Source organism: Melospiza melodia, chromosome 4, assembly GCF_035770615.1.
Source record: "Melospiza melodia melodia isolate bMelMel2 chromosome 4, bMelMel2.pri, whole genome shotgun sequence".
In the NCBI taxonomy this organism is placed as follows: Eukaryota; Metazoa; Chordata; class Aves; order Passeriformes; family Passerellidae; genus Melospiza; species Melospiza melodia.
The window spans coordinates 53,413,648-53,440,136 of NC_086197.1; the positions used below are offsets into that span (position 1 = coordinate 53,413,648).

The 26,489-nt window shown below is 51.2% G+C and overlaps 2 protein-coding genes across 5 annotated transcripts; both read right to left on the reverse strand.

Moving 5' to 3' along the window:
* Positions 1–8,638: 8,638 nt before the first annotated feature.
* Positions 8,639–13,753, reverse strand: SSTR3 (somatostatin receptor 3). 4 transcript variants are annotated; one of them, XM_063154470.1, is made up of 3 exons: positions 13,016–13,753; positions 10,887–11,048; positions 8,639–10,145 (listed from the first exon to the last, which is right to left on the reverse strand). In XM_063154470.1, exon 3 carries the CDS (start codon positions 10,089–10,091, stop codon positions 8,886–8,888), a length of 1,206 nt encoding a protein of 401 aa, XP_063010540.1. In that variant the 5' UTR covers positions 10,092–10,145; positions 10,887–11,048; positions 13,016–13,753; the 3' UTR covers positions 8,639–8,885. The 4 variants fall into 4 exon arrangements, with proteins under 4 accessions (XP_063010540.1, XP_063010541.1, XP_063010539.1 ...); XM_063154471.1 differs by lacking the exon at positions 10,887–11,048 and having other exon boundaries at positions 13,187–13,753; XM_063154469.1 differs by lacking the exon at positions 10,887–11,048.
* Positions 13,754–16,112: 2,359 nt separating this feature from the next.
* RAC2 (Rac family small GTPase 2) lies at positions 16,113–24,977 on the reverse strand. Its single transcript, XM_063154473.1, has 7 exons — positions 24,807–24,977; positions 21,797–21,868; positions 20,481–20,598; positions 18,978–19,040; positions 18,154–18,313; positions 17,127–17,261; positions 16,113–16,374 (listed from the first exon to the last, which is right to left on the reverse strand). The coding sequence occupies exons 1-6, from the start codon at positions 24,839–24,841 to the stop codon at positions 17,131–17,133; spliced, it is 579 nt and encodes a 192-aa protein (XP_063010543.1). The 5' UTR covers positions 24,842–24,977; the 3' UTR covers positions 16,113–16,374; positions 17,127–17,130.
* Positions 24,978–26,489: the final 1,512 nt, after the last annotated feature.

Genomic DNA, 26,489 nt, shown 5'->3' on the forward strand with positions numbered 1-26,489 from the left:
GGGAGCGAGGGAGGGCCGCCGGGGCCCAGCTGACTCCCGCCAGATGCTCGCCAAGTGCTCTTATGTAATTACTGTCTTTTCCATCCTGCCTCCAAGGCCTTTGTGAGTGCCTCCCCTCCTGCTCTGGCCCGTGTCAGGCTTGGCTCTCCCTCCCTCTCTCCCTTCTTCCCTCCCTTCCTCCCTCCCTCCCTTCTTCCACCCACCCTGCACAGCATCACAATTTGCTCAGCTCAACAGCTGATTCCTTCTGGAAGCAAAGTTCAGGCTTTTGGCTACTGCTGTTACTACCCTTGGAGAGAGCTCACATGTGTTTCAAGAGCTGGGAAGGGATCAGCAGCACTGCTCTGCACTTACCTCCTCTCCATCCCAGCCTGGCTGCTCCTGGGTGCCTTTGCCTTGCCCTTGCATAGTGCCTGTAATTGGGGAGGGGTGCACCTGAGACATTAAGAGGTGGCAGTGTGGTTTTTTGCTTCAGTAATTTGTGGTGCCCTCGGGTTATCCTGTAACAGCAGCTGTCACTCTGCTGTACCAGGATCGCTGATCATCTCTGGCCAGGCAGCAGAAGAGGCTGGGAAGAATAGATGACCTTTAAAGGTCCTTTCAAGCTCAAACTATTCTGTGATTCTATGATTAGATGAATCTTTTCCAGCCTGGGGACTCCACGTCTGTGCACAGGGCTTGTGCAACAGCCAGCCTGTGTTACTCAAGAGCACCAGCATGGTTCAAAATTACTGGTTTAGAATACTTTCTACGTCTCTAAGGATGGGCAGACTTATTCGATGTCTGCTGCATGGCTACATTTCTCTTTAGACTTCTGCCCATGTGGTGCCTGGACCAAGCAGAAATGACACGTTCTTTGGCTTTATGCAGGCTGCTGCTGAGTTTGAAGGCACTTCTGCCAGCAGGGATTTCTGCTGTGTGCTGCTTGGCGGCCTGGCCTGTCTCACACAGAGATCAAGGCCTGGCAAAGACTCTGCTTTTTTTTTTTTTTTTTTTTTTCTTTTTCTTTTTGCTGTGCATTGCTGAAATGCCACGTGGCTGAGGAGCAGCTGGAAGAGCCTCACCTGCACTCATTGCTAGACCTGGCAGTCTCCAATACTGAGCATGAAAGTGTGAGCTTGTCTCCTACATCCCAGTGCCCCCGCAGCCAGTCCTTGTGTGACACAACTGAGCAGGGAGGGAGTCAGACACTGGCTCACAAGCTGCATCAGCTGGAGATGCCTCACAGCATCACCCCGGCTGCCCCTCTCCTCATCAGCAGCTTTTCCAACTTGAGTGTCCCATCTGTTACCCTGGCCTTGTGACCCTGCCTGTGAGACCAAGGAACTGTGCTGGTACCCACCCCAGGCTCTGGCATATGACTACAAGGACTGTCCCTCTTCCAGCAACCAGGAAGAGTTTGCTGCCTTGTGAACATCCAGATCCAGCAGCTTGGCGGGGTGGGAGATACCAGGTGACATTGTAGCCTGTTTGAACCAGTTCTTAAAAATAACCTTCAGGCAAGCCTGCTGCCTTCTGCTTCTCAGAATCTACATGAACCTGAAGGCCCCTTCCTCCCATCCACTCCTGTGTAGACCCAGAAAATTTTACTCTTTTGCCACCTTCTTCTATGCAACCCCCTCCTCGACCTGCCCGTACCACTTATCAACAGTAGATCACTGCTCAGGGCATATGAGCTCTCACAGGGAGTGCTGAGAAAGTTGCACAGCGGTTTGGGTGAGAAAACTTTCTTCAGAGATAGCCATGAGCTTTCTCACCAAAGAAACAAAATCTTTGTGCAGGGAGGAGGGGGTGGTGGGGCATGAGAGGACAGGTGGATGGGCAAGGAAGCTGGTGTTTAAGAGCTCACAAACTCTTGGATCTGTGAGGGGTGCTTTCTGCTAAGGGAACCACACTGGCATGACAGAATTATAGAATCACAGGGTGGTTTGGGTTGGAAAAGACCTTCAAGATCATCTAATTCCAAGCCCCCTGCCATGGGCAGAGACATGTTCCAGTAGATCAGGTTGCTCAAAGCCTGGCCTTGAATGCTGTCAGGGATGGGGCAGCTACAGTGTCTTTGGGCAACCTGTGCCAGCGCCTCACCAGCCTCACAGTGAACAATTTCTTCCTCATATCCAATCTAACCCTGACATCCTTCATTTTAAAGCCATTCCCCTTTGTCCTATCACTACATGCCATTGTGAAAGGTCCCTCTCCAGCTTTCCTGTAGTCTCCTGTTAGGTGCTGGAAGGGACTATAAGATCTCCATGGACCCTTCTCCTCTCCAGGCTAACAACCCCAATTCTCTCAACTTGTCTTCATAGGACAGATGCTCCAGCCCTGTGATTATCTTCATTAATGTCATCTTGGACCTGCTCCAATATGTCCATGTCCTTCATATATTGGGGCTCCTAGACTTAGATGCAGCACTCCAGATGGAGTATCACCAGAGAGGAGAAGATGGCAAGAAGTGCTTGCCACGTTTCGTTTGATGCAGCCCAGGACACAGGTGTCTCTCTGTGCTGCGAGTGCACAGGTCCCTGCGGATGTCTGACACGCGGGGGGTTAGCACGGAGAGGCTCCAGCGCCGCTTGGCAGCCCCGGTGAGCAGGGCAGGAGCCGCTGCCGGCCGGTGTCCGATCCCCCTCTGCAGGACGCGCCGCGCAGCGCCCGTATCCGCGCATCCCCCGCCCCGTATCCCCGCATCCCCCGCCCCGTATCCGCGCATCCCCCGCATTCCCCGCATCCCCCGCATTCCCCTGCCCCGTATCCCCGCATCCCCCGCCCCGTATCCCCGCATCCCCCGCCCTGCCCTCCCGCCCTGCTGCGTGTCCTCCCGGCGGTGTCCCCCGTGCCCGGGGGCAGGGCAGCACCGGGACGGGCTCTCGCGTCCCCTCCGCCCGCAGCTCCGCGGCCGCTCCGGCTGCCGGGCACGGCGGGGCACTGCCTCCCCGGGCGCTGATTGCCGGTCGAGGCATCCGTACTGCCGTGCCCCGCGGGCCTGTTTGTCACGGAGAGCCGGCTGCTGCGCTGCGGCCCGGGCACGTGTCCTTGCCCGGCTGCATTGACGCACTGGCTCTGTGTCTGTTTGTGCATGACGCGCCGAGTGCGAGATCTGCGTGAGCCGGCTGCGTGGTGTGTGGCGTTTGCACCGTTGATGCTTGGGAAGGCAAAGAACAGCAATTTTTCATGAGCAAATATTTGCATATTTTCCACTCGTTCGAGCAGATAAAGCATTTCAATTCTCTGTCGGATCCTCAGGAGAGCTAGGAGCATCTTCTTTTGAAAGGTGTTTCCCCTCTTTCTATTCCCCTGTCTCTTTTCTCTGTAGGCTACTCCATTACAACAATGCTTCCTCCACACAGGGCTTGTTCCACAGCCCTGTACAACAGCAGAAAGCAGAACATGGCCAGGACAGTTTTGCTGTTGCCTGATCTGAGCTGCTGTGATTCCCTGCTGATGACAAATACAGCGGCTCCCTAACAACAGCTTCGAATGACATTATGTGTGGGCTGTGCTGGTAGCAGCCTGGAAACACACCCTCGGTTCTCCACACTGGAGCCCCTCTGCCATCACTATTCAACACCCCTCCAGTTTTCCTCCTGAAGATCCACTGCAGGGCAGAAAGGCCACACTGAGTGGGTCAGGAGCTGCTCCAGACCACTGTTGTGTGATTGGGTTTGGTGTGGGTATGTTTGTGTGTGTGTGTGTGTGTATGTGTGTGTGTGGGTGTGTGTGTGTGTTTGTGTGTGCGTGTGTGTTTGTGTGCATGTTTGTGTGTGTGTGTGGGGGCGTGGGGGTGTGTGTGTGTGGGTGTGTGTATGTTTGTGTGCATGTTTGTGTGTGTGTATGTGTGTGTGTGTATGTGTGTGTGGGTGTGTGTGTGTGTGTGTTTGTGTGCATGTTTGTGTGTGTGTGGGAGTGTGTGTGTGTGTGGGTGTGTGTGTATGTTTGTGTGCATGTTTGTGTGGGTGTGGGTGTGGGTGTGGGTGTGTGTGTATGTTTGTGTGCGTGCGTGTGTGTGTGTTTCTGTGTGTGTGTGTGTGTGTGTGGAGGGCCCTTGGCAAGGCGCAGCTGCCCCCTCCCAGCCTGAGCCTGTTGCATTAAGGTGAATGTGCTGAGTTCTTGGCGTTGGTGCTTAGGCTGAGCAGCGCACACAGGTCTGGGTGTGTGGGCACCTCTGTGGGTGGCCCCATATGGTCTCATGCACACACATATACGTGCTTGAATCCGTGCATGGCATGAACATGTCTGTATGCTTATACACATCCATGTCCACACACACACACACAGAGGCATGCAATCATGCAATAAACACTCATTTGCATGCATGCATGCATGCACAGCACACACAGATGCCTCTCTCTATCTGCTCTTGTGGACTCTGACGTGTGTGCACAAACCCTCTGACAGAATGGGGTCCCCATGTCTCTATCACCCCATCTGTAATCACATGTTTGCTGGGAAGAGGATTGCACAATGCTGCTGAAATCATTGCAGCCCTTTCTAGTCTTGCAGCTCTGATCACTACGTGACAAGAATGAAACCTTTTGTGCAGCACAGGGCTTGATGAAGCCCTTATCTCTGTGTCTCTGCACCCAAAATAGAAAAGCACTTTTCCATAGCTGACTGGAGCAAATCCCCCCTGAACACTTCCAGACTTTCATTTAGCCACTGCACATGGTCCCCATGGCCTCTGGGCTGCCCAGGGCCAACCACAGCATCGTTAAGGAGAGAGAGAGGGATCACAAGGGCAGTCAGATTAATGCCATTACCACAGACAACTCTGGGGATTCACCAACAGGGAGACAGTGCTGAGGAAAGAGCAGGGGTCAGGAGACAGTGACCTCCTGATCATCATTCCAAATGCCTGTTCCTATGAAAACCAGCCTTTAAATCAGTGGTGATAGTTTGAAAATTTTTGTGGCATTTGTCTTCTCCTCTTGAATTTTGGACAAGGAATACCTTTTCCTTCCCCTCCCCCAGTCTTATTTTCTGTTCATCTTCATTTTTTATTTCCCTAATTTGTCACTGCAAAACAGGATACAGCCTAGGGGGGCGAAGAAAACACAAGACAGAAAAACGTGATGCTTGTGTCTCTTTTCTTTTAAACCCCTATTTAATCTAAAGATCTCCAGTTGTTGGGTTGGTTTTTTTTTTTTGCAGATCTCTCTGGAACACATTTTGTTTGCCCCAGCAGGCTGCCCTGCAGAGCTGCCTTGGTGGGAGCTCAGATTCCGTGTGTCAAAATGATGTCTCCTTGGCACGCTTGCTTGGTGCTGGCATCACAGTGCTTGGGCTCTTAAGGAATGTTGGTATTTTAAGAAGCCAACCAGTCGACAGAGTTTCTTGAATGGTGATTTGCAGCAGATGGAGCTGCAAAGGCATGTGAAATGAAGTCTCAGCTCAGTTTAGTGGTGAAGGAGACTGTCTCCGTTAAGTGTGTTGGCAGCTGAGGAGCTCCCCCCATCTCCCCACAGCAGCTGGGCTGCCTCTCCATGGATAAGGAAACCCATCCTATATCTGCCCCCCATCATCCTGAACTGCCTCCTGCAAGGTCCTTGATCACAGCCACATGCCTTCTTCAGTGTCTGGTCATCAACCACGCGCAATGTTACAAGCTCCTCAGACAATACAATCTCTGCTCTGTCCTACAGGGATTGCTCTGCTGGGGGAGTCCAGCATTCACCTGGCTCTGCCCTCTCTGCAAGAGGAGCAACACAGACCAGAGTCTAAAGTGCTGTGTTGTCCATCTATCTGACCATTTGGTCGTCAGCCCTTTTAATCTTTCCACCGCTAGCTGCCCCTTATATAGGCAGAAGCTTTGGCAGTCCATCTTTATTCTTCCAGGATTTCTTGGTCATGTTGCATCCAGTGGATGTTGTGGGAGCTCCCCAAGAAGCTAAACCAGAGGCTTTTTTTAGTCCAACAAACTTTATCCCACGCCCGTGAATAGTTTGGCTGCTTTTCTGACTGGGGCCCATGGTGTGGGAAGCTGATGCACGGATTGAAGGAGAAAAAGATGTAAAGACATAGCAGAAGATAGAAACTGGCTCCCAAGCTCTTTCTTTTCCCCATGAGCTGAGCCTGCACTCCTGGGAGTCTGACTGCTCGTGCTCAGGGGAGCGCTGTAAGGGCAGCTGAGCAGTTCCTGTGTGGTCTGGCAGGCAGCTCAGCTCCAGAGGCTGAGCCTGCAGGCATGGACAGCGTGGCACCACCATCCCAGGCTTAAAGAGGAAACATGAGGATATAGGATTTCAGGGGACAATCGTTGTTGTGGAGGTGATGGCAGTACCAGTGGCTGAGAGCACAGCTGAATGTGTTTTGGTTGGTTGTGTCTGCAGTCCCTGCCTACCCTTCCTCTGCTCTCTCACCTGGCTAGGAGATGTCTGTTCATCTGACACCCTGTGACAGTCCTTTTCCAAAGTTGGGTGTCCTGCACTGCAGAACACAGTTCTGAGGCCTGCCAGGCCTTCTCACACTGCCTTTGTGTGACCTTGACTCTTGCTTCCTCATAAAGTGGTTCTGTTCCCACGATCCTCAGCTGCTGCAGCTTGTTCTACTTCCCAGTCCACGACTTTTGGCTTCTGTCCCAGCACACCCAACCCCATGCCACCCCTTCCCTTCTCTTACCTCTTCTCAAGTGACCTGTGAGATATCTTTCCATTACCCAGCCATCTCCCATAATCGACCTTCCACAAGTGACCTCCTGCAACATCTCCTGACCTCAGGGAAGTGTGTGTCCTTCTGGTGGGTCCCTCCTTCCCACGTCTCAAAATTGTTTTAGAGAAAACTGCCCAAAGGGCTGTGGTATGAGGGTCATTTCAGTGTCTGTAACTTAGCAACCACATTCATGGAGAAGTTCAAAGTAATTTTTACAGAGCTGCAGGAATGAAGCCAAAGTGGAGAGGGAGACCTTTATTCCACCCACCCTTGTACAGTGCTGCTCCTCTAGCCTGCACACTCAGATGGGCCCATCCACAACTTCCCTCCAACAAGCAGTGTGCAGGAACAAGCTCTCATCCAACTCCACAGCAGTACGTTTGCTCTCCAGCTCTTATCCAAGCACTCATATCTGTACTTAAACATCCTGCAATTACATAAACACACTCCCTCACCTGTGTTTGTGTACACTTACACACATGCATGTCCCCTTAAGTACCCCTGCACACATGTGCACGCCCCCAGCAGATGAGCATCAGTGCCCAGGACTGGCACCAGCCTCCCACCAGCCCTGACTCCTTGGTCTCTGATACTCTTCAGCCAGCCCCCTACACGTACAGTCCAGGGAACAAAGTTTTGCCTACAACTGCCTTTGTACACCTGCACACATCATTTGTTCACCATTCTGGGCCAAATACTCTACCACTTCCTACAGGATAAATTGGTTCCTAGTATTGCCCCGACTCTTTACAACCACAGCTCTGACACACTGGAGATCCCCTGACCTCTGTCTGCTTCCTGCCCCCATCCTGTACTGAGAGCTGCCTTCACCTCCTGTGCCAGCCAAACATGACTCTACAGAGATTGACTCAGCTCAAAGACATTGTGTATTCTCAGGAGAGCAAATCTATAGCATTCCTTCCCTAAACACATAGAATGATTTTGCCCACCTGGCCTTCCAAGTCCAAAGGCTTTTTCTTTATTTATAGTAAAGCTTAAGGAGAAGGAAAGAAATGCTGCCTCCAACTCATGTCTCATTGTCTTCTTCTCTACCCTTGTTACACCTCCCACCAGAGTGCAGAGGCACCAGGAGAACCCTGAGGAATGTGGGGTGTAGGAAAGAAATTATCAAACTTTTTGTCCTAGGTAAGTCTCGTCATCCTGCCCAGAGTCCATAAGAGCTCTGAAAAGAAAGAGGAGGTTTTGAGCAGTCAGTGGTCTCCAGCCAGACCACCACAGGCAGGAAATCTGTTCCCAATACTTTTTGAAGAACTAGAGAGGGCCAACCATGCATGCAACTGGCTAGTATATCTTTGCTACAGACATTTCTCTTTCCTGTTCATCTTTTAAGGCAGACCGCTTCTCATGTTTATAAGTCGGTTGCCTACATGTGGTATATGCTATCTGGGGACTTCCTCAAGGTGCCACCATGAGATGGCAGCCTATGCCCTCCAAAGCTGGATCATCTAAGGGCAGATCATCACTCTAGGGCTGACCTTGCTTCTCTGTACTCTCAGTGCCCATCACCTCTTCAGCTCTCCCTAAATGCAGTCTGCTCTTTACCTGGTGTTGCCAGATGAAAAATCATTTGCTCCTGGTAGCGAATACGATGCTTATTCTTCAAAAGCCATGGCCTATGGAGCTGCACAATGTTTATTCTGTAGGAAGAAGAACTCAAGCAACCAGCCCAGTTGTGCCAACTTTTACCAGTTCACCAGGCAGTCAGGTATGACTTTGGGGTCACCAGCCATAGGGGACCACCAAGAGACTCCCAGGACAGAAGAATACATGTGCAAAGGAGAGGGAAAATATATTGATGGTTTTGGGGAAATAATTATCATATGCATGTTTATACTGGGAAAATTAATGAGCATGTATGTAAAATATAGTACATAAATGGGAGCTTTTTTGTACTCAGCATGCATGATATTTTGAAGGAGATATCCCCTCGTGCATCCAGCCAAATAAAGAATACCTGCTTCTGAACGCTACATTAGTGTTAGGGAGGTTTTATTTTTTACCAATTTCTGGTAATACTGGTACCACACAAACCTCAGGTGTCTCTTCCAAGCCAAGAACAATGCCTTGCTTCTTCCACAAGATCATGGGGCCCTATTCATCTTTAAGGCTACTCTTGGACTTTATTATTCTCTTGTATCATCTCCCATTGCCTTTGAAAGCAGAGAAGGTGAAGGGGATCCCATGTCCAGATGTGTCTTTCCCCTGCACCACCCCTTTCATCATAAATAGCTGACATGCAACTTGCTGCTCTTTTCGCATCCCGCAGGCTCCTCGGGGAGTGGTTTTTGCTCATTGCTTTTTCCTTCCCCACTGCTTAGAGGGCGCTCCTGCCTGTTGTTTCCATTCCTGGTGATCTTGCTGATCTCACCCTCTTCCCTTTCGTCATCAATCTTCTCTGGGGGGCATGCTGGCACCTCCTGGCTCTGGACTCGGCGGGACGGCCTGAAGATGGCCCTGCGGAAGCCCTGCTTGAAGCGGTAGGAGAGGAAGCCATAGATGATGGGATTGGCGCAGCTGTTGGCATACGGCAGCACCACCACAAGGAAGTAGACTCCAAAGAGGGATGGCTCCTCTGGCAGCGGGCACACAACATTGATTATGTTGAGGACGTAGAAGGGAAGCCAGCAAAGGACGAAGACGGCCACCACAGTCACCACCATGCGAGTCACTCTGCGGTCTGAAAGCTTGTGCTTGGAGGACAGAGCCCTCACCCGCCTGCCAGAGGAGCGAACCTTCACTACAATCAGGAGATAGCAGAGACAAATCACCAGCAATGGTCCAAAGAAGCCCAGGGTGGCAGTGTAGACGATGAAGCCAGCTCTCCACACCGAGGCAGGCTCTGGCCACTGGATGTGGCATGTGCTCATCCCTAAAGGGACATCTGAGAAGACAACCACGGGCAGCACCACTATGGAAGACAGCACCCACATGGTTACACTCACGGCCTTGGCCACCCGTGCTGTCCTCCATTTGGAGGACTTGCCGGGGTGGACCACAGCCAGGTAGCGGTCAACGCTCATCACCGTCAGGCAGAAGATGCTGGTGAACTGGTTGATGGCATCCACGGCCATCACCAGGCGGCACATGAAAGAACCAAATGGCCAGTAGGACAGGGCATTTTGTGCAGCCAGGAAGGGCAGGCCCAGCATGAAGAGCTCATCAGCCAGGGCCAGGTTCAAGATGTACACGTTGGTCACCGACTCGCTCACGGAGTGCCGTAGGACCACATAAATGACCAGGGAATTCCCAGCCAGCCCCACCACACAGACAATGAGGTAGACCACGGGGATGAGGACACTGCTGACAACTACACCAGGGCTGACAGTGGAGGAGCTGTTGGGGATAGTGAAGCCTGCCCAGCTACTGGAGGCATTCCCCTCCTCCAACACTGCTGGCGTGGGGAGGCTAAAAGCAGACGTGTCCATAGCAGAGGCAGGGAAGAGGGCAGGAGCAGTGTCCTTGCAGGATTAGTTAGTAATCTGGAGATGAAGGGAAGAGAAAAAAAACCATTGATACTGGGGATATGAGAGCTGAACAAGCCACAGGTAAAATCATCACGTTAACTGTGTGTTAGGTATAGGCACGGGAAATCAAGGGGAGTTTGTGGATGCCAGGGGATACTGGAAAATCTAGGACAATATCAAATCCATCTAGGCCTGCAAGGCACAGTGCACATGGAGGGACAAACGGGGACATGGCTCAATGTGAGCCTCTCCTCTAGCAAAAGATCCTCTGGAGAAAGAACAGCAGACTAGCATAAGGACAGGGAAAGTTTTCATTTTCTGCTAATGGATCCAATACTGAGGACACGGTCACAGGGGCCTGGTTCTCATTTATGAGTGGCAGGTGCTTTACAAGCAAAAGAGGGAAAAACAGCCATTGACAAAGTGCCTTTCCAACTCTGACTTTCCAATTCTCTGAGTATTTATTCTCCTGCTTGCTGAAGCTCTTTTTGGACTGGCCAGGTTATTGTTAGCCTCGCAGGAGAAGGAAAAGCACTTTCAATCCAAGCAGAGAGGCTTAGCTCAGCACCTGAGCTGAAGGGCAGCTGGTTTGTGTTATGCCAGTTTGAGAGTAAAAGAAAGATAATTTTGGGTACACCAAGAGGGATCAGTCCAGGTCCCCCTTGTCTCTTTTTCTTCTGTTCTCCCTGCCATTCTCTCCCTCTCCTTCAGCACGCTGCAACACACTGCTAAGGGCAGAGGCTTTGCCTGCCCCACCTGTTTGCAGCACCAAAGCAGCATCCCAGCCTCTCTAACACAACCCCAGTTGTGTGTCACACGAGGGTTTGGCATGGAAACAGCACTCGGCTCACTCAGAGACAGCCTTGAGCAAACAAGCTTTCCATCCACCACCAGCTCGCTGCTGACACTGGAGAGGAGCTGCAGGGAGAGAAGGGACAGTTGAGGGACGGATGTGCATTTTGTCAAGGTTCCATATGTGAAACACAGAGCCCAGCACATACTGTGGACCAGAGACACCCTGGAAACCTAATGCAGGGGAGATTTGTGTTTCTTTCAGGATTTCTCCAGCTCTGGAAAATTTCTGGGGGTGTGGACAGGGTTATCCCCCTGAATTAGGTCCTTGGAAGGGAAGATGACTTGGTGGAAGTGAATGGGGACATTGAGGCTCCCCTCTTCACATCTCAACAAATCTCTTAGGGCTCTGAAGCTTCTTCTCTATTGAAATTAAAACTGGGGATACCAAAGGAAAGGACTCCCAACCTTAACTACTTTCAGGAGGCCAGAGACACTCCAGAGAATTTTCTTGCAGATGTGATTTTCTGTAGCACCACAACTTTCTTCACAAATGTCTAATATTACAATATTTGGGGGTTTTTTGTTTGGTTGGGGTTTTGTTACTTGTTTGTTTGTTTGTTTGTTTGTTTGTTTGTTTTGTAGATGCCATTCCAAGTTCTGGAAACCCTAGGGGAGACCTGAGCTTTAGGATTCCTTGGTTACCAGACAGGCAAACCCAATAGACCCACAGATGTATTCAATTTTACACTGAAAGGATCTCATCTGAGAGGCCCCATAAAAACACAGTTGAGCAACTATATCTTAAGGCCATTTCTACCAGCTATTGTATAAATGTTTCCTGCTTTAGAGCATTTGAGCTTTGAAGGACTGGGATTGTTTAGATTTTTTTAAATTTCCAGGTGCCTTGGGCTGTGACACACTGTCCTGACAGAAGCCCATCTCACGGGGTCCTGCAGTCCCACACATCATGAGTGGCTGCACTGAATGAGCCGAATAGGAAGTGATTTGAAACTCTAAGTTAAAGGATGTTTCCTCTGATATTTTTTCCAATTCTGTTCTAGTGACACAAATCTCTTGTTGGAAAAAACAGGAGGGCAATGGCTGCTCTAGGGACAAAGATCCCCACAAAAAGTGGCAGAAGCCAGAACAGTATGTTCATAAAAGGATGATCCTCTAAAAGATGATCACATAGACAGGAATCTCTTTGCACATTCCTCCTGCATGCAAAGGAGTTTAAAGAAGAAAAAGGCCAAACATTTGGAGCCCTACAAATACCAAATATGGCTGGAGATACTCCTGGGGAGCTGTAAAGCCTTGGAGAAGTGTCTGGGGTCCAGACCTCAAAGCCAGCTGTTCAGGATGTTGTTTAACAACACAATAAATCCAGCTTCAGGGCAGCTTCAGAAGCCCTACAAAAATGCTAAGATGTGCAACAAAAAGCATGGATTTCCTATAAACTCATTTTCCTGCTCAGGCAGCTGCAGGGGAGAAACTTGATCTTTTAGCAGGTGCAGTCTGTTGCTGCCATTCTAACTTTGTCAAGTACCACGGACCAGCTCAAATGCCATGTCACACATATTGGCTAGTTTGGCAGGAAAAACACTGGGCACCAGTGCTCCATCTAGTCTGGGTCCACTCTGCTGGTGGCTTTGGCCGCACATGCATAGGCAGGAGTTGGTGAGGAGCACTGGCCTCAGACTGACAGTGTGCTGGCATCCTCTTGGATCTGCTTCTGATGTGCACAGCACCTGTTGCAAGAGGCTTGGGATCCTCTAACAGGTGCTGCCAGGATATGCCTGGTTCATGCAGCTGGAGAGCAGGAAGAAGGCAGAGAGGTAGCAGGAGATGGGAAATTGGCACTACTTCTTTCCTTAGGTTGAAAAAGATAAGTATATATATATATATTTCTGCATTGAATGAGAGGAGGAGGTGGATGCTGAAAGCTGAGCCTAGTGCTGGTAACAAGCCATGAATAGCAGCTGGGAGGGACAACACAGCCAAATAACCTGCACCACCTCTCTTGACCCCCTCCCCTCCTGTCCCCCCGGTTTCCCACGGCCCTGCTCCAGCTCAGGACTCTCCCGTCTCACCTCGGGGCTGAGCTCTCTCCTAAGGACCAGGCTGGACTGGCAGAGTTGGAGGGCCGAGAGCGAGGGGTGGTCGGCTGGTTTTCTTCTCTGGAACTGCAGACTTAACTTCTGCGTGGACTCATGCCCGCGGGAGACATCCGGGAAGAGCGGCCGGAGCCGCCGGGTACTTACATGTCGTCGGGATGCACATTTTCCTCCGCTTCCCCGGGAGAATCCGTGTCATGCTTTTCCCCTTCCCCTTTCTCAAGCGCGACCGAGCAAAGCGCTCCCGTGGGGAGCGAGCCCCGCCGGGCGCTGCCGGAGGCTCGAGTCCCTCTGGCCGGGCTTGCCCATCGCCCCCGCCGTGCCCGGCGCGGGAGGGGGTGCGGGATGGCGGCCCCTCAGCCCCGCGGCCCCGCGGCCGTGCCCCGCGCAGCCCCCGCCATCCGCGGGCTCGGGCAGAGGGAGCCAATGGGTGCCACGCACGGAAACACCGGCAGGAGAAGGAGGAGAAGCAGGGGATGGACGGCAGGGCAGGAGAACAACGATGAGCGGGGGGAGATACCGGGATGGAGAATAAAAGCGGGAGAGGGAGGCGCAAGGAGATGGGCAGAGGGATGAGGGGAGCGCAGAAGAGGGGAGGATGAAGGAATGAGGAGTGCGGTAAAAGCTGAGGACAGTGAGGGGAAGAGGGAGAGGAAGAAAAGAGGGATTCAGAGAGCAGCGATGTGGTGGGAGAGGGGCACGCAGGAGGGGGCGACTCGGCTCGGCTCTCCTAGGGGCACCCTGGAGACGGGCCCCTGTTCCAAAGGTCTTGCAGGCAGGACTGGTGCTGCTCGGAGCTGCAGGCACACAGTAAATCCTTCTGTCTGGCAGGGTGCTCAGAAATCGGGCAGATGTTGAGCACACGGACCCTTCTCCCTTCTGTTCTGCCCTGTGAGCACCTCCAGATGGATGGAGATGAGGGCAGATGGGCAGATAGGGAACTGTCTCTTTCAACTCCTTCCCCGGCTCCACACATGATCTCTTGTCTTTTGCACCTCCATTGGGAAAATGTTCCAGTTTAACAGCCCCAAACTTTCCTACCAAATTTAATCTCTGCTGGAAGGCACAGACCCAGAAGAAATGGATCTAAGAAAGAAATTAATCTTTGTGAGAGCAGTTGTCCCATGAAGGATTTTCCATCCCATTCCCTGCACAAAGGGCTTCCCTGTCATTCTCACCCCCTTTCCTGCCCTGCAGCCAACATCAGTGACTCCTTGTACTGTGCATCACCGTGCTCTTGACATTTGGCACTGCTGTGGTGAGCATTTGAGCCCCTAGGGTAAATTCCAGCTTTAACAAAAGAAAGCAGTATCTCTTCCAGCACAACACAGCCAGGGTCTGGCATCCAAACCTACTTGGGCAACTTTATACGCAGCCAGTGCTGCTCAAAGGTGAGCTGATGAAGGCAGTACAGAACTTCAAAGCTGCCAGGCCTCTTTAGGCCAGAACTTGGCCACAATGCTGTCTGCAGACACAGAAGAGAGAGGAATCCTCATTGGGAAAGGAATGGCATAGGTAACACCCAGAGGTTTTCTTTGCCATGGCAGGGCAGCTGTCTGTAGCGCCATGCAGAAGCCCCCAAGCTCCTCTGTTAGAAGAAACAGCCATGAAACAGCAGAGTTCTACACAGTCCTGCTAACCTTGCATAAACACAGTCATAGCATCACAAATTCCAGGTCTCCAGATCACTCCCTGAATGCTCTAAGGTGTCCCATTCTCTGACTCGGCTCCAGTGGGGGGCTGTGCAAATTGCTTAAATTGTGTTGGGAGGAGAGCTCAGCCTGTGCACCTCCCCAGGTAGGCAGATGCATGAATTTTGTTTCACACACATCACATGCATTGCTGTATGTTACAGGGGGTGGGGCAGACTGAAAAGGCAAAAGCCAAGGCTTGAAAACTGGAGAGAAGTAATAAACCACTGGGAATATATTGCCTTGAGTCATGCTTAGGATGCTTAAAGGAGGTTAGACACAATTTCCAAGTACTTTGTGTCCCTCACCCTTTCACAGGTATATGCCCATGCCAGAGGCTTCATTTTTACTCTTCTGGACTTACACTGACATAATTTGTATTACCTTTGGGTGGGGCCTGGGAAATTCATCCAACAGCCCATGTGCAGTGCAGATATTTGTGGAACTCCCTGCCACAGGGTGCCTGCCAAGGGTTGCTCTGAACTTTATCAGTAGGAAATGTGTCACATCACTGAATTAACTGCCTCATTCAGATCTGACTGTGAATTGGAATTGCAGAAATCTCCCTGGCAGCAGGGTACCTTGGGAGCTTCCCTGTGTCTGGGTGCACCTGGCATCACCAATGCTCCTCCTCGGTGCAGGAAGCAGCCTTTGAAGCTCAGAAGTGTTGCTGCATCCAGGAGCAGTAAACTGGCTCACCTCCACAGATTCTCTGTGCCCTCCTAGGACTGCAGGATTTTGCAGTGCCAATCATCACACCCTGAGCCCTCCCCTCTCCTGCAAGTAGTGGCAGTAGCAGCCACCCTGTAACACTTCCTCTGGAGTCCCTGCAATGCATCAGGAAAGCAGGTGCTCACAGCTGCCAGATCCATGGTACCGCTGGGACCACTCTCTTCAGCTTAATTTTAGTGTCTTGGAGGCAATTTGTCTGGGCTGGTGACTCATTCCTCCCTTTTAATTTTTTTCCCTGCCCTCCCCCTTCCTATTCTCACTCTGCCTGTGTCTGGCAGTGTGAGAGAGCGCCAGAGCTTAGAAGGATTAATGCAGCAATGTTTTGGTGAAAAGATGTCCCCAGCAACTGCGGGGGCAGTCCCCAGGGAGAGGAGTCTGCGTCCAGGTGTCCCCTCCCGAGGCCTGCATCCCATCCTGTGTGTGGCACAGAGGGGAGACAACTTTTCCTTTCAACGCATGGATACCGAGAAGAGGAAAGGCAAAAGGAATGCGGGGGGCTCAGGTGAGAACTCAGCACCTTCGCAATCATCCTCCAGGCCCCAGGCTCCCCGTGGGGCTGCCAGAGGAGGGGCACAGCTCCAGCCCCGCCGCCCCACCGCTCACGGCTCAGGGCTGTGTCCCCCGAGGTGCGACACATCAAGGACATGACACAAATGTACAGTCTGTTTATTACATCTTATTCACTATATTGCAACCTCAGGGGCCCGGAAGGAAGGGAAGGGACAGCTGGGCAGGTGAGGCAAGAGCGGGGCCGTTGTGTGAACGTCAAACCAGTGCTACAGACCCACAGCAGTCTTTCAAGCCGGCAGAAGGAAAAAGAAGGAAAAACCCCAAGGTGCTGAGCTCTGGGCTGCTGGAGCCATCACTCTCCTGTGTGCTGGGCAGCTCCTGGTATCAGGATGAGACCGGGATCTATAGCCAAAAACATGACAGACCTCATAATACCAGCTCAACTATTTTCCTGCTTTCCTTCCCTCTGCTCTGGTGATGGTGGGAGTATGAAGGGACAGGGTCCAAACTAGCAGGCTCTCACTCTTCTCTGTTATCAGGCTCTGACCAGCTTTGACTCTTGTCCTGAGGCCTCTCTCCTCCCTCTGTTGCTCTGTACTGAAGTGGAGGCAGGTTGAGACAACATGAGGAGTAAAGGACTCCTGTAGGAGAAGCTGCCACTTGCCAATGAACAACACAAAAAACCACTTGAGGTGAGCAGGGCTTGGTAAGAGGAAGGGCCACTGGAAACTGCTATGAATAATGAACAACTTTTTCTTTTCCTTTTTTTTTTTTTTTTTTTTTCTACAGGCAAAGGCTATGGCCTCATAGGTCTCAGGGCAGGTCATCCCCAGGGCAGCCTGTATGTAGTTCCCTCTGCAGCAGAAGCCGACAGACAGTTCTTCTCTGTAAGGGCACATGTGGAAAATTCTAGGCTGCCCCACATCAAGAGATGGGAACAAACTTGCCCACAGTCAAGCAGAAAGGAGGGGGAAGTTCATCCTGGGTGCATCATACCACGTTCTGTCCTTTCCCCAAGCAAGATCAGCTTCTCCCTCTCTCTCCTTGAAGGTGACCCATTCCAACAGCCTCACCAGGAACAGAGTGGCCCCGACTGGGTTCAGGAGCAGGAAAGCACCACTGGTGTCCCTCCCAGAGATCCCTGTCAGACTTACTTGCTCAGAGGAGGCTGCATGCCCGTTTCTTTGTCCGGGTGGGCTGCGGGCACAGGACTGCTCGGATGGCCTCGTCAAACACCGTCTTGAGGCCTCGCTGCGTCAAGGCCGAGCACTCGAGGTATTTCACAGAGTCTGTCGGGAGGAAAGCAGCTGTTGCACTGGGGGGGAAGGCAGCTGGGGTAGGCAGTGGGGATACCCAGGTTTCTGCTCCTTACGCTAGAAAGCACAGCACCTGGCTCCTGCCCAAGCTGAATAAACACATCTCAGGTGATCAAAGACATTACACATTGTCAGGACACATTTCACTCACTCAGACAGTCTTGACTTCAGGGCAAAGCTTATCGGCTGCACTAGACCTAGGTTTGCCTACTGGCTACCCATGTAGCCAGAGCACAGCCATTTTGTGAGTCTGATCATGTCATCCTGGCCAGACACTCCCTGTGCTGAGCTCCTTCTTGGAAACTCCCTCAAGCTGTGTTTCTCACTCTCTCTCCCATTTCTGTGTGCCACAGATGAGAAGAGCTGGATGGTGGGGTGAGACACCCATACCTGGGATTGCATGTATAAGCCCCAGCAGACAGAAGCAGAGACAGGAAACTACAGTTGCAGTTCTTCCTGAGAGAGAGGTTAAAAACCTCTCTTCTGCGTCTCCGGATAGGAAGGAGTGGCCTCTACCCACTGTGCAGCTGTGGCTTGCACAGAAAAAATACTGTCCCAGATAGAAGTAAGCAGAGTAAAAGGGGAGGAGAATGTGAAAGTGTGTGGTTATGTGTTTATGTGGAGGATGGTGGCCAGAGAAAGGCAGAAAATAGCGAGCTGAGGGGTTGAGCCTTCCTCAAGAAGCAGATCTCCTTCCTGAGTCTCCTGAAGTGCATTTTGTCCCATGACCCTGGATGTGTCTCCTTGTGTCCCCCAGAGACACCACTGTGCAATACCACTACAAAAGCCTCGTTAAATTGAGGTGAAGCCCTTTTTTTCTGCCTCTCTCCTTTCAGTAGGTCCAAGATGACTCCCAAACACCTACCTATTTCCTTGGCCAGAGCAAGACCCTGAGGATACGTTATGGGGGATAGCTTCTTCTCCTTCAGCTTCTCAATGGTGTCCTTGTCATCGCGGAGATCCAGCTTTGTGCCCACGAGGATAATGGGGGTGCTTGGGCAGTGGTGCCGCACCTCGGGGAACCACTAGCAAGGCAGCAAAATGCCAAAGGGGTGAGAAGAGGTCACACGTATGGGCACGCACATGGGAAACAAAGAGGCACTCCTGAAAAATGTCAGCTAACAGACTGTCCTTTCTCACATCCATTGTTAGCACTATAGCCTGGCCCAGGCCAACTCCTGTTGCTGGGTCCTCAGGCAAAATCTCAGATAGGGAGCTCAAATTTTGTTATGCAAAAGCACCAGCTGTTCTCAGCCCTCGACCCTCCCACACAGGGAAGAGCATTAAAGTGGTAGGAAGGACATACTTTTGTTCTCTGCTCACCAATCTCTCCCTTTTTTCCTCACTTCCCATCTAAAAGCTGTGGGTACCTGCTTTTATACCCTATGGACCAGTCTTGTGTGTCTGTGCTTTGACAGTCCTGGCTGAAAGATGCCACCAGAATATAAGTCTATGATCTGACAACCCAATAGCCCAGCAAGATGAATACTAGCCCATTGGTAGAGTTGTCTGCCTTCTTTAAATGAATCAGAAAATGCATCTGAAGGAGGTTTCTGACTAACAGAAAAGAGGTATGACTTCTTGAACCTAGATGTCCTACTGGTAGTCCCCACCCATAATCACTGTTCTTGCAAGACCACCACCACCATCACGTCCCTCAGCCCCTGGTGGCCCAGGAGAGGGTCTCACCTTAGCACGGACGTTTTCGTAGGATGCTGGGCTGACAAGGGAGAAGCAGATCAGGAAGACATCCTGCAGGCACACAACCATGGTGCAGAGTTAGGATGGGAGCATGGGACGGCATGATGAAGCAGGAAGGAGCAGGGAGGGGAGGGAAGGTCTGTGTGGGCAGCACCCTCCCTCTGCAGCAGAGGGCTGTGCTTGTGAAAGCTCTCTATAATATAAAAGTCCTGACTGCTGCTTCTTGCCTCCAGTGGAGAGAAGGATCTCTGCTCCCCTGAGTCATGGTAACCATAGCCACCATTATCAGAAGAGCCAAATGGTCAGCTCTGAGGACGGGGTTTTTGTGGTTGGCACACTCATCCTCATGGGAAATGGCCTGACAGCGTCCTGCTCATTTCTCACGGAACACCAGAGGGCTTTCAGGCCAAAGTAATTTTGCCTGCAGTTGAGACAGACCTAGTTCCAGCCTAAAAAGTACAAACACATGACTCAGAGGAGGCAATTTTAGGTTTCCAGGTAAGCAATTCTCCTGGGCATGGTAGAATTCAGACTTCCTTTAAAACCAAAGCAAACCAAACAAAACCAAAACCATACCAGCTCATCAAGGTTGTAACTATTTCATCCAGCTTCACCTAGCTGGAGCAGTGGTGCCAGATCCAGCCTATCCACTTCCATACTTCTATGCCATCAGAGACAAAAACCTTGGAGAAACATTCCTCCACCTATCCTTCAGATATGTCCCAGGGTGGATGCAAGCATGCTGTTGAGAAATAGACCTACTTGCACTGACTGCAGGCAAAACCATCTTATACCAGGTGTCTGATTCTCAGGTGGCTGAACCTAGCTCAAACAAATAATTTCTAATTAATTCCTAACCTTTTTGACTGCAGTGGCAACCTTCAGACTAATGTCTGATGAAGCAAGGTCTTTTTGAGCTTGCCAAAGCACTGCTCAAAACAACATTCTCCAGAGAAGGTGATCCTCAAATCCTGAAATCACTCTGTCACTGTGGTGAAAGACTGGTGAACACAGTATCTGAGGCACCCATTTGTTCTGCTAGAGGCAGCAGATCAAACACATGCCCACAAATCATATCTCTTTTAAAAGGCAGAAGTCAGGAGAGTGGGGTTCACAGAAATGTGACAAGCTCCTGCCTCAGCTCTTAAATTCCATGAACCATCTTAACTTTAAAAAGAGAAGGTTTTTTCCAGAGCTGTGTAAGGCATCTGCCTCACACAAAGTCAGCGTCAGCTGGGCTCAAGAGTGTCTTTGAATGTCTCGTTTTCTTGCTCAGTTACAGGAGTTTAGATAAAGGCTCCAAAATATCCTTAAGGTATCTTTCAACTTTTGGTTTCAAGGCAGTTGTATATCAACAGAGATATTCTCATAAAAGGCCAGAGAGAGGCAGTAACAACCCTGCCACTGTTCCGTGGCACATGTTGAGTTTTGCAGTGAGGGATGGAGATATACAGAGGGAGGAAGGGGGGAGGGGCATGGAGTGTGACCCACCGTCTGCGGGTAAGAGAGTGGCCTCAGCCTGTCATAATCCTCTTGTCCAGCAGTATCCCACAGTCCCAGATTTACAGGCTTGCTGTCAACCATCACGTTGGCAGAATAGTTATCAAATCTGAAATTCAGAGACATAGGCCATGGCTCAAACAAGAGAAGAGGGAGCCCTTCCAGTAGTGTAGGTGGGGTTCATTCACTATGTGCACCCAGGAGCAAAGGCTGGTGATTGCTCTTCTCAGCTCAGCTCAGCTGGGTAACACTGCTTTCCTCTTAGCCTCCACTTTATGGAATTCCCACTCATCAACCTCCTCCCCATCATTCAGCTGTCCTGGACAGGTGCCTGGCTGCAGCTACACCTTTGATACCTTGCATGTAAATTCACAAATCGCTTTCTTTTCCCATTTTTTTCCCCAATATCCTTCCCACAACTGTCCCTGCTGTAGAGCCAAGCCCCTGTTTTTCTTCTATGTTCTAAAACCTAGTTTTATTCTTAGAAGTGAAGAAGAATCCATGTCTCTGTAGTTTGCTGCGCTCCTCAGCAGCCCTGCTGGAACTGGGAACAATGTGTCCCATCACCCTTTGACAAGCGAGCTTGAAATATTTTAGAACAACTGTCAGGATTGCATGCTTAGGAGTAAAGTCTTGGTAGGAAAAAAAAGGATAACAAAGCAACAGAGAAGTTCCTGCCCTTATCCTAGAAAATTTTACTTCCTGGTCCTTTTGGTACTTTTTTTCCCAGATTAAGGGAAACCAGTGATAGGGAGGAACCAACACAAAGGTCTTTTGAACGTGTTCATGGCATCTGCACATTAGAAGGGACATGATTTAGTAGAGGGCTTGGCAGGGCTTGGCTAGAGATTGCACCTAATGATCTCAGAGGCCTTTTCCAACCAATGCTGTGATTCTGCTCCATGCAGAACCTATGACTGCTCCAATGACAGCAAGTGCTTTGGACAGGGAAGAAAGTGGGGTCTCATGTCCATCCACCTGCCTTCTCCTGGGTCTGGCCCAGCTGTTGTAGCCTAGTGCCTGTTTGTTTTGGCCAGCAGGATCACATCTGATACTTGTAAACTTAGCAAGCAGACAGACCTCGAGTTGGCTGGAGTCTCCCAAATATCCCATTTATACCAGGGTTTTATAAGGTTGCTTCTTGTGAAAGGTGACAGATCCAAAGTTAGAGAGACCTTCACCAGATTTCCTCTGCTTGGCATGGAGATTGTGACCCATGGAGTGCACAACAAGGGGTAACTGAGCCCCTTCACATCCTGCTTTTCATGCCTCCCACCCACTCCAGGACCTGTTTATGAATTACTCACACAGTGGGGATGTATTCTCCTGGGAAGGCATTGGTGGTATAGCTGATAAGGAGACAGGTTTTTCCCACAGCCCTGGAAGAGAAAGAAAACAATGGCAGGAATTCATGGAAGTGTAGGCAGCCTTGCTAGGCTTGGAGATGGAGATAGGGCAATCGTTCCACACCTCTAACCTCTCCAGAGACCCTTGGAAACAGAAATGCATTCACAGGGCTAGACAGTGCACAACCACAGGTTAGAAACCTGGCAGGAAGAAAGACAGGGTGTCACTCAGAAATGTGTGTTGTCTTTGAGCATGAAGGCTTGTTTTATGGTCTAGTACAGAGATGACTCTGAGATGGAGGTGGGAGCCCATTCTGCAGGGCAGGCTCACAGCCAGGACAGGTGCATTGGCTTGGTGTGCCATGACAAAACTGCCCTGCAGCTCCAGCACTCGAGTACAGGTGTTCCTGCCTGCTTTTCAGCTGCTGTGGCCAGGGACTGGTAGCAACTTTTACTGACTTGCCCAGTCTTTCCCACCTGCAGTAAGCTGCAGCAACACCTGCACAGAGAGCTGTAAGGAGCCAGAAAGGTGCCTGCCCCCATGGCGGATGGAGGCTGCTGGTGACGTTTCTGAGCTGGAACCTTGTGCTTCCTCTCCCCTGAGCCTCCCCCACAGCCTTCTGCAGCAGGGTGGAGTGCAAGGCAGCAGCACAGCCCAGACTGGGTGAGAGCATTGGTGGGATAAGGAGCAATAAGGCTGTCATGTGGGGAAAGGTGTTGTGGGCAAGCTGAAGCCTGTGGTGAGGGAAAGAAGTGCAGAGAAATTGGAAGAAAATAAAGCAGCCAAGACAAGTGTTAGAAAGAAAATCCTTCTCCTGCTGGGATGCTGTTTCTCAGGTTTGTGTGGCCTAGGAAAGCTTGGCCTTGTTTCAGTTACAAACACAGGAAATGGAGGTGGTGACAGCAACCTCCCCCAACTAGCACAGCCCAGAAGGAGGGAGAGGTCTTTCCTGGGCAAAGGTTGGAATTCTGCTGCTGGGGACTCTCAGACCATCTCACTGTACCTGCAAAGTCCCCAGCCACAGGGCTGCAGTTCTGCCTTTTTGTGTGTCCTTGATAGGCACCCTGGTCACAAGGCACCTGCCTCTGTCACTGGACTGCGGGACAGCTGAGGAGGAAGCTGAATTTTCGGCATGCTCTAACATTTGTTTCTTCCTCCTGTCACCCCCCTTTCTTAGATCCTCCTCTCTCAGTCCTGCTCTTTCCCCAGGTGGCTTGCTTCCTTCTTTTCATGGAGTTATGAAGGGAGGTGAAGCTCTGTAGGAAATGCCTCAGGAGATCTGTGGGCCTGCCAGTGGATCAGTCAAGGATGAGGGGGAGGTTCTGAACTGGTGTGGCTGAACAGAGAGCTGTGCAAAGGGTCAGTGAAGGGGAGAAGATAACAACACAGTGGGGAGGTTAGTGGCATCTGCAGGCTCTTGTCATTGAACCCAGGGCATGTTGAGAGGTCAGTGGTGTGTGATGGAGAGGATATGGGGGGAGAACAGCTACGGGAGAATATGGGAGTTGAGTGATAGAAGGTCCTGTGGTTGTTAGGGTTGAGCCAAGAGGGTGACAATGCTGGCATGCCAGGAGGGACGTAAGGGGTGGTGAAGCAAGAGCTCAGAGCAATGGGGGCTGTGTTGCAAGATGGTGAGAGGTACACCGAGGTGCAGTGTGCAGAGAAGCAAAATGACGAGACAGGAGACATTTAAGACAGGTTGAAAGCAGGACTGTTACTGATAACAACAGTCTACTATTGGTAACACAGGGCATGTGGTGGGGTTAACCATGATGTGAGGGGATGCTGCCTTGAGGGAAGGCTGCAGAGCTGGTGCTGTGTGTGAGGGACAAACTGGGGGCTGGGGAGATGGATAACAGATAAAAATGCCCAGTGAAGTTGTTAATCCAACTCCAATTTAAAGCCTTCAGGGGGCCTTTCTTAGAGGTTATGTTTTTTATTTGGGGCTTTATCTTTCCTCATCCCTTCTCCCCGCCCCCTTGCCCCAGCCCCTGAGAACATGTCTGACATATATGTGTGCAGACATCTTCTTTCCCAGGCGAGGTCTAAAGGAGGAAGTGACTGTGGGGAGCAGCACTGCTGCAAATGTCTCTTCATCTGCTACCTTACAGCTGCCCCAGAGACATCTGGCCAGCTTCTAGGTGGAAAGGAATTAAGCTATTCCATTCCAAGCACAGGCTCTCCTCCTTCCCTCCCTTGCATTTACTCATCCCACAGGGCAAGAAGAAGCTCTGTCCACTGTATCCTTCCTGCCCCCGGCAGTGATGACTGCTTAATTAATTGACAGCTTGGATCAGGCCATTTCAAGGCATCAGGGGACACGGGCAGAGAAGCCACCATGTTGTGAAGGCAAGGATTTGTTAGCTCCCACTCCCAAAGTGGCCTATATGTGTGTCTGTCTCAGCGGAAAGACCTTCTTCTCCTTGCGTCCATAGAGGGCCCTTGCCAGCAGTCTCCAGCACGCCCCAGTACAGGGCTAACCTGCTGAGAAAAGCTGAATAGGGAGATCCTGAGAGACATCTAGCCAGGACCAGAGTGCCATGCCCTCTCCCAGTCATTCTCAGTGAGCACACAGCTTTCGAAGAGCCATTCACCTGCAGGAGAGCACTTGCACCTAATGAGTTTTAAATCTTAATGGGTTTTAAATCTACCTCCTGCCTACAAGTTGAATCTGGCAGGAGCACCATCACCTCCTGTGCATGGGACAGACCTGCTCTGCTTCCCATGGATGCAGATGGAAATGCAGACGCACGATCAGCATTCCGTGCAGATGCCCTGCGAAATGCCCTCTTCCACGCTCTCCCAGAGGAATGTGCCTTGCCCCGGGGAGGGAGGAAAAGCATGCCTGCAGTAGCAGCACGGCAGCGGGAGGTCAGAAGCCAAGCGGGGCAGTTTCACCAAGCATCCCCCACTCTCCGTGCCCGGTCAGGGGCTGTCCCGCCCCGCTCCCCGCAAACCCCGGGTACGTACCCGTCTCCCACCACCACACACTTGATGGCTTGCATGGCTCCGGACCCGTGGCGAGGACGGTGCCCGAGGCAAAGGGAAGTTAGGCCAAGGCAAACAGCAGGGAGGGATGGGCAAATGTGGGTATCAACAGCAGGTTGCAAGGAGGAAGGAAGTGGAAGAGGGAACTTCTCTCGGCGATCACCCTCGGGTCCCTCCGCCCCTCACCGCAGCCGCAGCGCTGTGGCAGAGGCCGCTGGCTGAAGGCGGAGCCGCTCTGACTCCTTGGTTGGGATGACAATTGCTGTAATATTTCTCGTTCTCCCTGCCTGTCTCGCCCACTCCCTTCCCACCTCATCCCAATGAACAGCGGGGGGCACCAAACTGCTTTTCCAGGGCAGCTGGACAAGGGTTGGAAGCGGGGTGAGAACGTGGAAAGGTGGAGTTTCTCCTGCCTCCGTTATCCTCCAAACTTTGGAGGAGGTGTTAGCAGGGAAGGGAATCTGAAGTAGGAGTACTAGGGTGATGAGGGATAATGAAGGTTTTTCAGGTCTTCCCAATGCCCCCAAGTGTCAAGGGTGAAACATCACAAGGAACAATACTGCGGAGGCTGAACAAGGAAGTCGTGCAGCCTCTAGAAAGCAGCTGCGACCCAATGGCTGCTTTGTTCCTCCTCTGCTGTGGGGATAAGCTATTGCTGCACTTACTTACCTGCCCAGACTACTAGTACATCCTTCTCTTCCTCAAGCTGAACAACCCCAACTCTCTCAGGCAGTCCTCACTGTCCTCAGAAAATAAAAGATTTTTATAGCTAAGCATTGAGAAGAAGACAGCAATCACCCTAAGAAAGAAGAGACAAGAGCAGAATGATCCCAGGAAGCTCTACTCCTTTCTTTATTGAAATGAGGAGTTGCCTCCTCTTCCTTCTTTCTCCTCCTATGCAGCATTAAGCCTTGAAAAGAGTGTATGTGTGCACATCTGTGTGCTCCATCCTGACCTCGTGAGTGGATGGGTTTTATAGAAGATGGGATATGGTGGCAGGAAATTAATTAAGAATTTGGAGGCCAATCAGAGCAAGAACAGTGGTTTTGCAGCTGGGATGTTCCTGAAGGAAGGAAGGAACTCTGAGTGAAGTGTTTCTCCAGAGGCTGATGACCTTTGTGCTGCTGCAGCCACAGGAGGCTGTTGTGAGTGACGTGCTCTGGAGAAAAGCGCTCCCAGCTGTCCCTCAGCACTGGCTGCAGCCCAGAAACCTTCAGCCATGGAATGGTTCCAAGCCTTCCTGCTCTTTCAGAAGCACAAAGTGACCAGCTGTACAAGGTGTTCCCTCTGTAGGTGGTAGGGAAAGGGAGGAAGGAAACCCACTGACACCTTTGCAGGTGATGAGAGCAGGGACGGGACACAGAAATCCAGGTCAGAGAAGGACAAAGGGAGAGAGGGACAAAGGCTTTTACAGAGGGGAGCTGGAAAGGACAGGCAGGCACAGAATATATGAACTCAGTTAGAAGGCAGGTGTATCAGGCTCTGGAGAATGCTACTGTGGAAAGACAAAAACCATTCTAGGACCTGGTGGCAGGGATGAACAAGGACCACTGACCTGCTGAATGAACACCTGAACAGCAGTGTTTGCTTTTGTCCTGGTAGTGTGGCATATGGGCTTGTGGGACTGGCAGTGTGGAAGGGATCAGTGAAGACCAGTTTAATTGG